Source organism: Chelon labrosus (assembly GCF_963514085.1).
Source record: "Chelon labrosus genome assembly, chromosome: 14".
Lineage (NCBI taxonomy): Eukaryota > Metazoa > Chordata > Actinopteri > Mugiliformes > Mugilidae > Chelon > Chelon labrosus.
Genome location: NC_140347.1, coordinates 20,501,803 through 20,519,831, shown reverse-complemented (window position 1 = coordinate 20,519,831; position 18,029 = coordinate 20,501,803). Strand labels below are relative to the sequence as shown.

The 18,029-nt window shown below is 41.2% G+C and overlaps 1 protein-coding gene across 1 annotated transcript; it reads right to left on the bottom strand.

The window, feature by feature from the left end:
* Positions 1-117: 117 nt before the first annotated feature.
* mmut (methylmalonyl CoA mutase) lies at positions 118-17,950 on the bottom strand. Its single transcript, XM_084560977.1, has 13 exons — positions 17,904-17,950; positions 16,702-17,134; positions 16,168-16,535; positions 15,897-16,054; positions 11,368-11,539; positions 10,854-11,102; positions 10,515-10,626; positions 7,608-7,723; positions 5,797-5,912; positions 4,513-4,644; positions 4,271-4,418; positions 2,132-2,299; positions 118-967 (listed from the first exon to the last, which is right to left on the bottom strand). Exons 2-13 carry the CDS (start codon positions 17,096-17,098, stop codon positions 839-841), a joined length of 2,265 nt encoding a protein of 754 aa, XP_084417103.1. The 5' UTR covers positions 17,099-17,134; positions 17,904-17,950; the 3' UTR covers positions 118-838.
* Between the last annotated feature and the right edge of the window lie 79 nt (positions 17,951-18,029).

Sequence of the window (18,029 nt, the reverse complement as noted above, 5' to 3'; positions counted from 1 at the left end):
TCAGCTTTCCTGACTTGTAAAGAAACAAAATCTTAATCCAGTTTTATTCAAAAAAATAAATAAAATAAATAAATATATATATATATATATATGAAAAAAATGTAGCAGTTCACACGATCTGTAGTCATGACACACATTTCAAAAGCTCCCAGGCTTTATTTAGAGCGCAAAATCTTATTCTGAATCACGCGTAGAAAAATACTATTTCCAACTGTTTCACTAATTGTGATCACAGGAAGGTGATGCAAGGACTGCAGGGAGATCAGAACATGAGAAGGCCACGTTTGGCATGACATTATCTATCAAGATAAAAGGCAGAGATAATGATTCATAAGAGGTTTGTTTTGATGCCAATTTACATTGATACTTGTCCACTTCACTGACACTAATCAAACCTGAAACCTGATAGACAAATTACATGCAGACACTTCAAAATCAAAGTATTCCATTTACAGTATGTTTATAGTGTTGTTGATTGTGTTAGCTCAGATGGCAAAAAATGCTCTGCTTATATCGGACATATTTCAGACAATAAATATGGTGTATTGAAATATTTCCTATTAATCACATCTTCTGGAATTTCTAGGATATTTAGAGGATAATGCAAAACATAGAAACCTATGGAATTAATGCACTTAACGCATGCTGCAATGGGTCTTCAGTCTTTAGATTTTGAATGATACTGTTAATGAAAAACAAAACAAACTCAAAGTAACTATTAATAAAGTCCGATAAAGGACTGAGAATGCATCCCTTACACCACTTTTTTTTTTTTTTTTTTTTTACATTCTATACAGAAATATGGGCTCTCTCTTGTGACAGTTTGTATTGTTAGTTTTTACATGGCCTGCCGTATGTTTTCCAGGCTTTTCTCTATGCTGTCAATAACCTCCACTGCAGCTTGTGGGATCCTGGTTCCTGGGCCGAAGATGGCGCAGACACCGCTCTGGTACAGGAACTCGTAGTCCTGCATACACAAAGAGGTGGAGCGCAGTTTAGATCTGTGGTTCTTAAAGCCCAGACACGCCAAAACAAACATCAAAGAACTGTCGGCAATGAATGCCGCCTTTGACGCAGCAGCCTGTGTCTTAACAGTTACACTTGAACACACTGCAAAGACTGCAGCGAACGGCCGGCTGGCACAAACACTGTGAGCCTGTGCGGAAGGAAATAACTCTTCATACCAGCCAGAGGCAGTAGTCTCATTTGTCATTCAGAAGGGGAAACTAGAAGAGCTACTATTAACTGGGAGTCTAGGAAGAGCTAAAAAAAAAAAAACATCGTACAGAGCTGGCTTCTCTTAAATGTTGATCACTTCCTCTACGGTTTACTAATTCTATTTGATCATGAGGTCCTAAAAATATTTGTGTATTACGTTCCTCACTTCTTTTTCTCTTCTCTTGCACTAGTTTGCTAAATGCCAGCGATTGTGATCTTTCCAACTGAAAGAAACAGAAAGGGGCTTGACTTGTGGCAATGGTGTGGGACACACTGGAAAGCTAGGGCCACTGACCCTGGCCAACGCCCAGCCGTCGGTTTACAATCCTAACAACCAGCAACCTCTGGTTTGGATGAATGATAAGCAACTATCATTGCTATCCTTGAAAGAAGGTTATACACAATCCCTCTGCCATTAAGTTGTTAAGAGCGACAGGAACAGGAAGGCAGGAAATTGGACTGCACTGCCTGCAATCAATTAAATCCCATAGCGTAATAATTATAATTATACCAATCAGTGATTAGAAGAAGTTAACAATTCCACACATGCTTTCAAGAATGCTAACGGTCATGAAACAGGCTATGTAGACTTATTCCTGCATACGCTGTAAGGGAACTGATTTGAGTCAGCTGCAGTATCTACCGTCTCTCCAAGAGAATATCAATGCAGGGATGACTGTGAATTAATTCATGAACTGCTTAATATTAGGAACACACATCAAGCTCAGCGTTTGTGGCGGGTGGCTCTATTAAGACTACCAGCTCAGGCTACGGAATGCCGATCATGTCAAACATGCATCCAAGGCTCATTAATCAAATCCTCTAGTTCATTTATAGAAATAAAATGCTGCTGGATCAGAGCCAGCGTCCCTGCAAACAGCACACTGGCCGTGTGTGGACTTTCAGAGGTTACCTGTGGTGGGATGACGCCTCCACAGATGACGAGGATATCCGGCCTGTTCAGCTTCCGGAGTTCCTTGATGAGCTCCGGGACCAGGGTCTTGTGTCCTGCAGCAAGCGTGCTGACCCCGACACAGTGGACGTCTGCATCGACGGCCTGCTGGGCAACCTCGAGGGGAGTCTGTTTGTCCGAACACCAGACAAAGGAGGGAAAAACACAACACAAAGGGAGGCAGGAAAATGAGCAGAAATAAAACTAAATGCAACGCAATAACTTTACAAATGTAGCCAAAGCATCAAAAGGCCACTGTATGCAGAAACAGGCTTCATGAGGGTGGCCTAAGGGCCCGACGTCCTCGAGTGGGGACAGGAATGCAGGCATGTTGTCAGGCACGCATACAAGCATGTGGGGGCCACACAAACTACTGAGTACCATTTTGAGTTGCTGCATGAAAGTTTCAGCAAAAAGGACTAGATTTGGGGTCCATGTGATTTTTGAGGTTTCTTTCAACTCAGCTCTCTGTAAGTTGATCATTTTCACTTCCATCAAACGACGTGGCATTATTCGTTCCTAACATATTACCCAGTCCATATCAGTATAGATATCCAGCATGATTTGTTTTCACCATTGAGATCTGATGTGCTTTCAAAGTGTTTCTTTAATTTCTTTGAGCAGAATATAATAAGCTGCTAGTACCCACAAAGACCATTTTCCATTGACCCTGTGTTTAGTGGATCTTCACAGGCCCTTGTTTGCTGTTAAAAATAAATAAATAAATACAAAACTAACATTTGCAATGTTATCATGCATTTACTCAGCCCCAGAGGCTGTGAATGCCAGACCATGTGCTCAGTGGTTGGGAAATGATGTCAACAAAGTATGGCAGCTGGTACTGTGGGGCTCCCCCCTTACAATAAGCACATGGAATAGGAGCTAATCTGCTGATGTTTAAGATGACACCTAGAGGGTGTTTATACGTAGTTGTGATACTGGATGTTCTTGCATTTTAAGGTAAGGAAGTCCTGCCCCGTATAGTGTCCCCACCTCCTTTACGCAATTAAACATCACTTTAGATAAAGGCCTCTCTCTTGTGGTAAGTTCACGAGTTTAACGTGTTTGGCCATGGAAGTTAAATCAATAGTTGACATTCCCTACAGCCTCTTCTTTTCATTATGCCTTTGAATGTAAGAATGAATAGGACAATACTTACAATGAAATCTGAGAATAAAAGAAAAGGGCCCTAATTTTCATAACCTGTTTTATAACCAACTTGAACTACTTTCTAGTTCATCTGTTTTCAATAAAGCACCAACTAAGAAGTCTTTCTGAATCTAGGAGTTTGCCGATTTGGACCATATTCAATACAAAGAGGTGGTTGTTAGAACACTCTAAGGAAAGCAAGAAGACCATATCCCTGATCTATCTCTGTATCTTTAAACAATGTGGTCTTCACCCTCAAACGTCTACACCTACTGTTGGGCTGTCTCAAACGAATAATGACATTTCCGGTCACTTATACCGACTGGAAATACTGACTGGACCTTTTTACATTAACTTCATTGTTCTTCAACACTTACAATTCTCTGCAATAGCTGACCTAAATTTCTTAAACGTAAGGTTTTTTTCAATAGTTTAGATGAATAACTCCTTCTTCTCACATGAACCCTGTTGCCCTGTTCAGACCTTGCATTAACGTCAGTCCCTGGTAGTCAGATCACGAGTGGCCAGCTAAAAGTTCAGACGTGAACACAACCAGGAAGATCAGATGATTACTGTCAGTAAGCACATTTGTCCGTATTTCTTTGGTAGTGTGAACACACAGTGTGTCCTGGATCACATTTGAGACCGCCTACTCAACAGGGGTGATCTTACATAAGCAGCGTAACCCTTTATTCATTCAGGAAAAAAAAATACACAACTTCTACTATAAGTGATCCCCACAAAAGGAAGATGCACCCTAAGTGAACTGTTCATTAGTAATGAAAGCTTTTTTAAATATACTGTCATTCACTGTCGTTCAGATTGCCCAGATTGGATGTTAATGCAAGGTCTGAGCGGGACCTGTGCCTTCGATGTTATCTTCAAATTTACTCATCTGGTAAAGGCAGTGCAAGTATAGCTAGTAGTTTCATTCCTTTGTATGACACTGACCTGAAACAGTGGTCCAATGTCCACATCAAAGCCCAGGTCGGCAAAGCCGGTGGCGATGACTTTGGCACCTCTGTCGTGGCCATCCTGCCCCATCTTCGCCACTAACAGTCGAGGGTTCCTGCCTTCATGCTTCTTAAACTCTGTGACTCTGATTTTGGAGGTAAAAGATGAAACTGAAGATGTCAAGGAATCAATCTGTACTTAATGAAGATAATGGTTGTGCCGTCTACGGTTATCTCTACCTATTGAGGGTGAGGGCGATCTCTTCATGCTCTCCATACTCGCTGCGGTAAGCACCGCTCACCATCCTGGTGCTGGCCTTGTGTTCACCAAACACTTTCTTCATGGCATCAGTTATTTCACCCACAGAGCATCTAAAGAAAGAAGCAGCCTACACATTCTTCACTGTCTTCCTGCTCTACCGGTAAATAATGTACGGCAGGGCAATTATTCATTTTGTTGCCACTCGTTTTACAAAGCCCACATTCAGTTAACTTAATGCCAATTTATTTTTCATTATAGGGCCATTTTATTGCATTACCCATTTTATGGCAGTGTGTTTGATTATTTGTAGGCAAAATGGCAGCAAGATTTACTGTAGATAGTTTACCCACAGAGTGTGTAATACAGAAGCAAGAGATGAGTAATCTCAATGGCAATTTTATATTAACTAAAATGTATATTACCGAGTCATTTGTGTTTCTAAGAGCATGTGTTTGTGCGTATAAAATACAAAGCAGTTCTGTATTCTAAACATACAACTCTACAGTTGTGAAGGCCGGCTAGGCACAGATTACAGGCGTAGAGGAGAAATCAGATCCAGACCTCGTTCGGTACCAAATGATCTTTTAACGTGAGGAGTTTACAAATCTCCAATTAAACTCCCAAACTGCTTGTAGACTCAGGAGAACCCTCATTAATATCACATGTTTGATATTAATTTGGATTTAAAATGTGGACGACCACATTAGCATCAATACTTTCACAATAACCCATGAAAGAAACTTGTCTAAAAGGAAAATGAGCAGCTCCAGGGGGTTGTCAGGCAGCGGTTAACATTCTTCCAGCCCTTGAGGCTAACATTACCAAACACACTCATATCTCATCTTCAGTTCTTGCTGAAAAACAGGCACCCTGTGTTGACCTCGTTCCTCTAGTTTCTCATTCGCCACCATTTAGCTTTCTGCTTTGTCTCTTTCCGCTACAAAGTATTACCAAGATGCAGCTAATTGCTGCACTCTAGCCTCCGTGTTGTTTACATTTGTTCTCCCATTAGATCACATAAGCTGGTGCATCCAATGCTCACTGAAGTGAATAAACTAAATGATATCCTGTAGTGTGTGTTGCACTATTATTTACAAGTCATGTAGTGCGTGCAATTACGAGATTAGAATATCTGTGAAGTTTCTCCTTAAGTGAGCGATGCAATCTGACTTCAAAATCTAGTTAGATTTTAAACCTCATATATTCTGAGCCCAGCTTTAGAGTGGTCATTAGAGTTTTAGCTTCTAGCGGGTGGTTTTGACCTGGCTCGTGCTGCCTCCACAGCCAGGGCTAAAAGGTTGCCCTCCCTGGTTTGGGAACACTCCTCGATGGCTGCCAGGCATTTCTTCGCTGCCTCAGGGTCACGAGTCTCTCTCACCTAAAAGACAGAAGGAAACATTTATGAGCCCTGACGTGGTTCATACTATTGATGGGATTCTTTATGGCAGTGTATACATCTACTGCTAAACTTAATCATATCAACGACAAATCTGATTACATAGCTACCTTCCAAAAGACTCTCTGACATATCATTGTAGGAGAAGAAAGTAATTGTAATGTTATTTCTGTTTCATTTTAGTAAGCCAGATAGCAGCACAGTAACAGGACCCTTGAAGAGACCCAGCTTAATTGAATGCAGCCATTATTAATTAAGGTTATAAAATGCCCCTAGATGTAACAATTCCTTAGTTATGCTGGCCTCAAATGGGACTCATGAGTTCCTAGTTACATACGTTGTGGGAAGCATCTGACTTGTGAACTGTGTCCTTAGGAGTGGGGTTGTGCATATGATGTTTACACATGAACAAAGTAAACAGCACACTACTGGAAGGCAGTGGAAAATGTTGATATTAACAACAGCGTCATCTGTTCATCATAAGCGGTTAGCCTCGGTGGCTTCTAAGGGGTCACAGTTCCCTAGGTGGTTGGTGTTACCATTGGACACCAACCATATTGTGTGCACGACGTCCTATGTCGTAATCGCAAGTTCCAAATGACGCAACGCAAAGACTCAACCTCTGGGTCAAAAAAACTGTTTTTGCCCAGTCAAAAAAAAATGAAGAAACTGTAAAGCTAATACAATTCTTAATATGCAAGTTATTTTTTAAATAAAAAAAGAGTAATTGCTTAGTATCTGTCAGAAAAAAAATGTCCATCCTAATATTCCAGAGTCAAAGACGCAGTCTTCAAATGTCTTGTTTAGTCCAGACAACAACAGCCCAAAACTCAAAGATATAATTAGTTTACAATGTCATCAACTGTTTCAGCAAGCAAGAGAAGGTGCCTTGCCTGCAATACGTGGTTAAAATGCTTAAAACTATAAAATATAATGAGGTATAGCTGAAGTTCAATTTTGGCTGCAGTCATAAAAATTGTGAACATCACCTACTGTGACCCTGCTCATGAATGTCACTGAGTATCAATTCTGACAGATAAAACTTTATCTGCAGCACAAACTGATGTGCATTTGTACAGAGTACAATTCTGAGATCTCTAGCTATCCAAATGTGATGACATTTTATTGCCCACTGATCTTCCAATGAAGGCAGTGGGCGTGAGATACTCAACTGGCCGATGACAGAAAGCAGAGGGATATTTTCCTCTCGGGTTCACATGCATTATGAATGAGAGCCGGCTGCAGGGTCAGTTCACATTTTCAGTAACTGCATAAAATATATTGGGAAGGTGTTCTTTTTTTAATGTCAGGTTGTGTTAAATATTCATTCAAAAGGTGTCTGTGAAACTTATGTAACATGTCTGCAGCGCTAAAGGTTCTGATGATTGACCAAAGTAACCAGCTGTTTGTCCAATGCACAGCTATCAGAGGGTTTGAATGTGAAAACTCTATATCTTGTGTCCTCAAAAGTATTTAATAAAGTACTGTTTAATTAGGAACATACTGTGAAAAAAGTGTTTAAGCCTCAATCACAGTAAGGAGACACACGTAAATATTAAATGTGTAAAACATAAAATGTACACATTTAGTAAAACAGTTTTTTTATATCTACTAGAACAAAGCTTAAATATACCTAGTTCTGCTATGGTATCTATGGAAACGAATTACAACACTGACCTTTTTCAGTTTTTCAATCTGTTTCTGCCGGACAATGGTGTTATCTATGGCCAACACCTCCACGGTCTCCTCTTTTTCCAGTCGGTACTTGTTCACCCCAACAATGACTTCTGATCCTGAAAACGTGAAGGAGAAAAGGCATTCAGGCACATGAACCAACAAGAAAAATACATAATGTGGTGCACGTCTTAACCCGAAGGCAACAATAACACGCTATTTACATGGATGTATCCAGGGAGCAGAACAAGGAACGTCTAGACAGAGAGAAGGGCAAGTACGACTCGGTACAATAAGGAAAATGTATTTTGTACATGTCCTCCTTCTTTCTTCTCTCTCCTCTCTCGCATCCTCCACTTTCTTTTCTCTGGCACAGAGCTCTTGCCCTCTAATTTCCTATCTACTACTAGTCATGCAATTCTGTGCTATTACTATGTAGAATGTTTACTGCTGTGTGAGGCTTGCTCTGGGGGTTTCAGGCCGGGTTTTTGTAAAGCGTCTTGAGACGATTTGTATTATTATTGAAGCTATATAAATAAAATTGAATTGAATTCAATTGAGTTAAAATCAGTAACACTAACAGTAATCTTTTGTTTTAACCATTTTACTACATATATAATTTTTACAAACGCAACCCAAATTTGAAAGGATTCTCTCAGAATATTGAGCTTTTGTCTCCCGATGTTCTTGTGAACACTATACCTTTAACGTTAAGTGAACAGTCATACAAGGAAACCTGAAAGCATAGGCTAAAGCTGGATCTTGCTTTATAAAGTTCAGAAACTTCATAAAACACCACAGCTTCAACTTAAGAGTTCAGTTAGGTCCATGTATTTTTGGACAGTGTTCACAAGAAAATACTTAAGTACATAAAAGCCTTGGAGGGTAGACTCTCAGCTTTAATTCAAGAGGCTGAGCAAAAATATTTTATGAAACATTTAGGAACTGCAACCTATTCTTGGGGTCTCACATGCGACGGCACAATTTAACCTAATCAAAAATAAAAATTGTAATACATTATTCAGGATACTGAAGACAACGAACGCCTGAAGTCTGGAACACATGGGCATCACCAAAGAATGGGTTTCTTTCTTTGTGACACTTTGCCTGGTCTGTACGGGGGTCTCTCTGGCGTCTGTTTTGTCTTAACTTGGAATGCAGCATGAGTGGGTTGGGATCAGGTGACTAACTCAGTCGCTCCACAACATTAAATTTCAGAAATTATGAAGCTGTTTGTTTTTTGTCAAATCATGAAGAAAAAACTAGTGACCAGCTACCACTGGAAGTATACACGTCCATGCAATCACCCTGCCTCCACCATCTTGTACATGTTGTATGTTTCAGACCATGAGCCCTAAATGTTCCGTACCTTTTTCTGTTTTTATCTGTCTCAGTGATGCTGTCTAGAACTGTTATGTACTATACCATGGTCCTTCTATTTTTGAGGCTGATAAATGATTTCCACCTTGTGGTGAACCCTCTGTATTTTTTTTCCTTTTCATAGCAGACTCGGATGATGAATGTACACTGACACACCATCAGTGAAATAAATGGGTCTAACTGTATTTTTGGTATTTCATAAACAGTCTATGACATTCAGCGCACACAAATACTCAGCAAGAAGACAGAAGCTTATAATTCTCACAATCTGACAGCAATGCAGGCCAAACCAAACATTAACTCTGAGCCTAATGTGGTCCATCAGAATTCAAGGTCCTTCAAACGAAACAACAAAACTGTCAGCGGGGATGTGATACCGGGGTGATACGGAAAGCCAATGAATATCAATGAGAGCAGGCATCGGGGGGATTATGGAGAAAAGCTACAGCCTGTGAAGGTTCTGCTCTGCTCCAGCGCGGTCCTTTCTGGCTTCAAGGGGTGTTAGTAAAGCTAAATTACATAGAGAAACAAAAAAGCCTCATTGTGACTGATAACACGCCTCTCCCAAGAGTTCACATGTCCCCTTTAACAACACAACAACATACACGCAATGCAGGATTAACACCGAGTGCGAACTGTTGTCCTATTCATTTTTAGTAGCTGTGGCATGTCAGCGCACAACATTTGCTCTTGTCATTGAGGTCTAAAGTTCAACAAGCAGCAGGTACAAATAAAAATGACTTTTCTGCCAATTCTAAGCTGCTCTCAATGAAATTGAGTTGGCATGCAGAAGAAGTGTTTATTGTTTTGTGCACTTCAATGTTAAGGCTAAGTATTGCTGTCGAAACTGGAATTTTTGTGTCTGTGTTGTTCTTGGCCAGGGGAACATACACTGATCAGGCATAACATTATGACCACCTTCCTAAGACTGTGTAGGTCTCCCTTGCGCCTCCAAAACAGCGACTCATCAGAGAATGGACATGGGCCTTCTGAGGGTGTCCTGTGGTGTCTGGTAACAGGATGTTGTTAGTGGGGGCCTTTGGGTCCTGTGGGTTGAGGGGAGGGGTCTCCTCGGATCATCCCACAGATACTTGATCAGTCTGGGATCGAGTGAATTTGGAGGCCAAGTTACCCAGCAGAACATTGTATTATTACAAGATGGTCAATGCTATTTACTTAATCTGTCAGTGGTCACAATGCCTGATTGGTGTAAATTTCAAACACCATTAAGATCAGCACCTGAACGCTTAAATTCAAATTATAAGGACGTACCAAAGAGTTTTAAACAGCAGGAAATAGGCACTGCACTGAAGAGAAAGTGTTTACATGTTGCCCTACTTTTGGGTAGAAAAAGGAAAAGGATTATGCCACATAAGAAATGTGGCCCTTTCAGATAGGAACTTCCCTTAGACCTATGCATTTCATAGCAGCATAAGCCATAGTCGTAAGGTAAGTGGTAGAGAGCGTTTGGTACTTATGGAAGGGGACGATGGTGGAAAGATTAAAGAGGGTGACACACTTATACCGTACCGGAATCAATGCGGGCCTGTCTACGTGCGGCACATTCCTCAATGCGAAGTTTTGGGATGCCCTCTGCCACAGCCCTGGCCATGCCTCCCATCTCTTCAATCTCCATAATGAACTGTAAAAAAAAGATAACAAAGGCTGTGAAAGAGTGCTTATGATTAATCAGTAGCAATTACACTTCAGAGGAATTTACTAAAACAGGTCCAAGCAGCATGTTTCCAAAAATAATAACAAGTAAAGTCGTACAAATAAATTGTAACAGCTAGCGTTCATGTAAGATTTAGTTAATGCATTTCTTAGGACGGAAGCCCAGGCTATGTCTCATTAGTCCCCAAGACAGACCTTCAAAGCTGTGTTGTAGACGTCATCTGTGAGAGACTCCATCATGTGCGAGCCCCCCCAGGGGTCGGCGACTTTTGGAATGCCGGACTCTTCCTGGATGATGATCTGGGTGTTCCTGGCGATGCGAGCGCTCTTCACAGTGGGCAAACCCAGAGCTTCGTCAAAAGAGTTGGTGTGCAGCGACTGGGTGCCGCCGAACACAGCTGCCATGGCCTCAATCACTGTGCGGATCACGTTGTTGTATGGGTCCTAAGAGGGGTCACGTAGCACAGCGTTGTTATTAAAATCATTCAAACTCTGACAATTCGAACTTTGACCTCAGGTTTCTGAATTAAACAATTCTTTACACATTAAGGAATACGTTAATTCCAATGTAATAATCCAAAAAAAGGTTCAAAAAAGGCAACTGGACCTGTAGACTCCAGTTGCCTTTTTTGAACCTTTTTTGGATTACCATGACCTGGATGACTGAGAACCTTCACAGACATATTCCAATGTAATAATTTATATTTACCTGTTCAGTGAGAGACCAGCCTGACGTTTGGCAGTGTGTGCGGAGGAGGAGGGACTTGGCATTCTTGGGCTGGAAGTTCTCTTTAATGAGTGTTGCCCATAATTTTCTGGCTGCCCTCAACTTGGCGATTTCCATGTAGAAATTCATGCCAATACCCCAGAAGAATGACAACCTGACAGAAACACACAAAAAGTGTTAAAACGAAATTGGAAAAACTGAAAGTGACAGCTGAGATATTTGTACGGGCACGGCACAATTTACTAGTGATGCACAGATGATTTGATTTAATACCCACTTCTGGCCGGCCTACACAAATATGCATTAATCAACCACCGGAAACCTGACTTGCGACCTCTGTTGCAGGACGCCTTAACCATAACTGTGACATTTCTAATCCTACGCCTCCAAGTCCTCCAGATATCTTCCTTCTCTCCCTGCAACCACTGCCACTTTATAATGTCTTAAAGTATTTGGTAAAGTACGTGGTAACAAAGAGGCTATTCAGGCAGCGTTTTCTTTCAACAGGCAACACAACAGGGCCATTTTAAATGACATGACCTCAAATTATGTAGTGTACATGGTCCATAGTCAATTGAAGACCATTTTAGCTAATGGCGAAGTGCTGTGCAGATAGGAATCGATGTCCAATCTTGTTTCACTGCCTCAGTGTGACATTTAAGAACAGGTACTACATCTACTGCAATAAATGGGATGGTCCAATATCTCAGCAGGTATTCGCATTGCACATGTACTAGCAACACCGCTTAGTAACAAAAAAATAACATTATATTTGAGGTGATTGGGAAATGGATTGTTTGCGTTTGTTCACCAAAACAAAAAGCATTTACTTATTCTTCAGCTGCTTACCACCCTCCTCCCCTCCAGCTATTGAGGAAAATGGTCAACAGACAATGCCGCAATTATAGTGCTGTTGCACAAGGAACAAATCATGATAAATTTCCAGGAACATGGAAATAAAACACTACTTACGGCAATGACGAATGCCATAGTTTGTACATTCCTTTTGTCAAGAAATGATACAAACCCATTTCATCTACTGAAGAAACTTTCGCTCTAGCTCGAAATACATGAGTCTGCTGAGAGCATACCGTGGCATTTAAAATCGTAAGGATGAAGAATGTCAACATTAAGTACCCAAAGGTAAGTGGTGGTTATGAGCAAAGAAAAACATCGGAGCAATCGGCTGTCAAAAGGTGCGACAGGTTGGAGCGAAAAGCTTTCCATTGCACGCAACATTTCTATGGTAATTCAGAGAGAATGTGTCTCTGAAGTCATTACATAGAAAAGGGTCAAGCAATGGGCTGTGTGTTGTGCTGCTGTTGATTTATTGATCGAGAGACTATGTCCCTACAGCAGCTACAGTGACCATTTTCTTTCCTTAAAAAGCCATTCGGATGTTGCTATTGTGAGAACGACGCCTGCTTTTATTAACAATGGACACAGTTTGTCCAGGCTAAAACTCACATTTAGAGCCTAACACCAAAGTATCCTACAATAAAAGCACAACCTATATAAATAGATGATTTTAAAGACAAACATTGGGGTGCCTTCGTGGAATACTTGAACTGCACAAGGAAAATTTGCTTTTTTAGTCATTTGATGAGAAAGAATATCTACATATGCATTAGTATAGCATTGCCAAGGTTTCGCAGAAATGGTTTCTAGTCATTTTACATAACTACCCACAAGTCTTGCACATCAGCTTTCTGAGATATTTGACCACTCTTCTATGGCAGATTACTGAAGCTGCAAGGTATTTTTTCCATTCATGCCCTGTCTGTTTCAAATTCCCCCAAACTGGAATCATCTGGGTTTTGACTAGTCAATTCCTTAACCCATTTCACACTTTAGAGCCTTTCCTTGATTTGCGGTTGTGTTAAGGATCATTACCTGACTTTTGTTTTCAGACAGATCGCTTCATATCTTCTTCAAGGACTCTTGACATGATGCAGAATTTATAGTTGAATCTACGAGTGCAAGGTGTCAAGCCCCTGAGGCTGCAAAGGTAGAGCGGGTTGTCCACGAACCAGAAGTGTCCTTGACCAAGACACTGAACCCCCAGTTGCTCCCAGTGCGTGGCATTGGTGTGTGAATGTGTGTGTGCTTGTGTGAGCGAATGGGTAGATGGGTCTGTGATTGTAAAGTGCTTTGAGTACCAATAGGTAGAAAAGGTCTATATATTAAAAAAAAACAAAAAAACAAGGCCAAGGCCATTATGCTTCATATCGGTTAGAGGTTTTCTTCTGGAAAGCCGTCTATGACCTGCATCGAACATATTTACCACTATTATGGCCAAACAATTCAAAAATTCATCTTTCCACAACACATTATTCCAAAAGGCTTGATTTTATTGAAACTGTAGTTTTTCAAGAGTAAGCCTTTTTTTTTTTCTAGCTTATTCTTTAATTGACTTAGAATTAGCTTAATGACAATAAGTTTTAAGATACAGTGACATGATGAATTTGTGAAAGCAGACAGATTGGCTGGCGCTGTTTTGATTTTTTGACCAGCTCTTACGTTGGTTTTGTACTTTGATTAAATCTGAAATCATCAGTTGAAGTGTTTGACCATCTTTCGGTGGGATACACTACACATAGACAGCAGACCGCTGATGATGGAGGACTGCATGCGGCAGGCTGCACCCGTCATTCACAAGGAGGTTATAATACTTGGCACCTAACCTGGAACAATTGATTCTGCATTTATGGATTTGAAGGTGTGATACATGTAGCAGTGTACATGCTTTACTTAGAAAGGAGAATGTATACTTTTTGGATCAAACCATAAAAAAACAAACAATGAAATTAAGAGAATGGAGATATATAAAGGACGCATTATGGGTAATTCTAAGGATATAAACCGCAACTTCAAATCAAATCCTGATTGATCGTGATCGGCGATCACTTTAACGTTTGGTGAAATCAAATCGAAGAAAAACAACAGTAGAACTCAGGGATGTGTTTACTAGTGAAAGTAAGGAATGCTAGGGAGCATAAAGACTGGACTCTGGAGCAATGGAAGAAGGTCATGTGGTCTGATGAGTCCAGATTTACCCTGTTCCAGAGTGATGGGGGCATCAGGGTAAGAAGAGAGGCAGATGAAGTGATGCACCCATCATGCCTAGTGTCTACTGTACAAGCCTGTGGGGGCAGTGCTATGATCTGGGGTTGCTGCAGTTGCTCAGGTCTAGGTTCAGCAACATTATGTGCCCAAAGAATGAGGTCAGCTGACTACCTGAATATACTGAATGACCAGGTTATTCCATTAATGGATTTTTTCTTCCCTGATGGCACGGCCATATTCCAAGATGACAATGCCAGGATTCATGGGGCTCAAATTGTGAAAGAGTGGTTCAGGGAGCATGAGACATCATTTTCACACATGGATTGGCCACCACAGAGTCCAGACCTTAACCCCATTGAAAATCTTTGGGATGTGCTGGAGAAGGCTTTATGCAGTGGTCAGACTCTCGCATCATCAATACAAGATCTTGGTGAAAAATGAATGCAACACTGGATGGAAATAAATCTGGTGACATTGCAGAAGCTTATCGAAACAATGCCACAGGATTGGGTGCTGTAATCAAAGCTAAAGGCGGTCCAACGAAATATTAGCGTGGGTGACCTTTTTTTTGTGACTTTTTTATTTTTTTTGGCCAGGCAGTGTATATGACAAGACTTCATTCAATCATTCATCTTCTGTAACCACTTGTCCTGTGAAGGAGGAGGAGGGGGGCTGTCATCGGGCGAAAGGCGGGGTACACCCTGGACAGGTCGCCAGTCTATCGCAGGGCTATATGACAAGACTTTTCATTGCTTTTTAATTTTATGTAGATTAGGTCTTAGCTATCTGCCGGTTTAACAAACACAGGGGAAGATAATTGTTTGCCGGTTAAAGTAGCTGTCAGTCTTCATCATTTTCATTATGCATTAATTTAACATGCATGAAGGAGATTCATCACCAGGAGGACAACGGAGAGTCTGAACAGGGTAGTTACTCACTGACTGAACAAGTTCCTGCTGTCAAATTAAAGACCAGCATGTCGTTATTATAATGTTTGTCTATGTAGGGAGAAGACAGAAAAACAGAAAGTATAAAAAGAGAATGTAGTCATTGTCAGATTTATCAAATGGCCCCACATGACACTGATGCTGCTAAGAGCTAAGCCGCACGTCACATTCAGCTGGCACGGTTGACATCTCGTATCTCTTGAGTTGTGCTTTGATATATTTTGTTTTCACTGGGAGCAGTTTATTCGCCAACTCAATCTACTTTTGGACTTTTTATTTATGAGTTTAGTGTATAAATGTGTACTACTTCCACATTTAACATTCGTCGGTATAGCATGTGTATCATTAGCGGTAATACTGCTGCCATTTGTAATGAATTTGTTGAATAAATTTAAGATGAAATAATATTTAAAATTCCACTGTCATGCCATAGCTGGGCGCTAATATGTAGATAAAAACTGATCCCCTCTCGGTTTAATAATATTAAATATTTTGTACCTTGGGGCAAACTCGTCGATGGTTAAACCTGCTTTCAGACCAGTGCGGCAGTACTCCAGGCCATTAGCGATGGTGTAGGCTACTTCCAGGATTGCATCAGCTCCAGCCTCTTGAAGATGGTAGCCACTGATGGATATGGAGTTGAACTTAGGCATGTGCTGCAAAAATGGTCATGCCAGCAAATCAATTAAAATTCAACTGACATAATATCAATATTTTAACAATATAAAAACATAGTTTCAGCTTCCTACTGCTGTTTTCTTATACATACCTTGGAGGTGTACGCGAAGATGTCTGCAATGGCGTGCATGGAAGGTTCCGGGGGGAAAATGTAGGTGTTGCGTACCATAAACTCCTTCAAAATATCATTTTGAATGGTGCCAGTCAGTTTGGCTTTGGATACACCCTGCTCCTCTCCGGTGACAATAAACATTGCCAACACAGGGATGACTGCTCCATTCATTGTCATTGACACAGACATCTTCTCCAGGGGGATTCCGTCAAAGAGCATCTTCATGTCCTCAACTGTGTCGATAGCCACTCCAGCCATGCCCACGTCTCCGTGGACTCTGGGGTTGTCCGAGTCATACCCACGGTGCGTTGGTAGGTCAAAGGCGACAGAAAGACCCTGCTGACCGGCTGAAATGAGGGAGCAAAAGATGCAATGGACAAAATTGAAAATGTGTAAATTACACACCAGTTCTGTCATTAAAAGAAAATAAAGTGGTGCATAGGTTGGTAAGAGTGATGACTATCCCTATGGGCATGTCATACTAAATATTAAATAACAGTGAAGTAAATCTACCTTTAATGTTGTCTTTATAGAACTTGTTGCTCTCTTCCACGGTGCTAAAGCCAGCATACTGTCTGATGGTCCACGGCCTGAAAGTGTACATGGTGGGATAGGGCCCTCTAGTGTAGGGAAAAACGCCTGGCAATTCATCAGCACTGGCTGCAGAGTCTGCTTTGGTGTACACAGGCTTGATGTTGAGTCCCTCGGGCGTGCGCCAGATCAGATCCTCTGGGTCTTTCCCCTTCAGCTGTTTCTTAGCCAAGCTGGCCCATTCGGGGTGCAGCTCAACTTGGTCCTGACATGACACTGAAGTGTGGATCAGAGAGCGGTGTCTGTATGACGAAGAGACGGGAGCTCTAACCAGGCGCCGGGCAGCCAGTGCAGCACATGTCCTCTGTGCAGACAGCATGCTTACAGTTGTCCCAGTCAGACGCACATGGATAACCTGGAGGCACAGATATGATGCAGTGAAGAAGGGCTGATCGTGTCCTCATGTTTGTGGGAGCTTGTGAACCTTGTGTACAAACATTCCCTTACTACTAAAAGATGAACGAAACGACACTATTGTTTTTATCTCATTAAGAAGATAGCGAAGTCAGGCAGGAAAATGTTTCTCCAAGCAGCTTTTCTTTAAAAAAAATAATAATTAAGGTTTTAGTGTTGATCGCCCAATGTAATGTTGCACAGACATGAAAACAAATCACGGTGGGGACAATAGCTAAGTCATCTTTAGCTAACGTCCCTCTTACTGCTCAGTTAATTGGAAACTGGTAATGTAAATCGTGTTTAGGCATGTTTACGGTTACATGACCACCGTGTATTAACATACCCAGTGAGATGCAACAACATTTAAGCTAGCTTGTTTGTATTTCGACTGCGAACATGTCAGCTAGTTATTAGCATCGCGTCGACTTGTGTAGCTAAACTAACATACATACACCAGCCATTTCATCAAAACACAAGGGTAAGAGGTGATGAAATCACTACGAACGAGTGTGAGTCAGTTAATTCTTCTCTAAATGGCAACACTACCATGCTAAGTTACAGTACTTGGTCGGAATGCTAAGCGCCTGTTAGCTAAACGTACGCGTCAAGTACATACAACAGTTAGCATTAGAGAAAGAAACCAAAGCGGTGTTCTCTATATGTTACCTTCTGCAGCCGCGAATGTTTCACATTGCGCGTTTTAATATAATTTAGGAAATATTTCTGACCTTGCCGTTTGTTGTGCTCTTTCAGGTGGATGAAAGGCGTGTGTTCCTTTATCCAATGAAGTTTCATAACATTGACAGTCAGCCAATCGGCTGCTAGAGTCCAGTACAATAACCTTTGACCCACGA

Coding starts and splice junctions, on each gene's coding strand:
- mmut (XM_084560977.1), bottom strand. CDS start 17,098: ATGCTGTCTGCACAGAGGACATGTGCTGCACTGGCTGCCCGGCGCCTG. Junction 7,724..10,514: donor ACAGGCCCGCATTGATTCCG/GTACGGTATAAG, acceptor TCACGTTTTCAG/GATCAGAAGTCATTGTTGGG. Junction 5,913..7,607: donor AGATTGAAAAACTGAAAAAG/GTCAGTGTTGTA, acceptor TCTGTCTTTTAG/GTGAGAGAGACTCGTGACCC.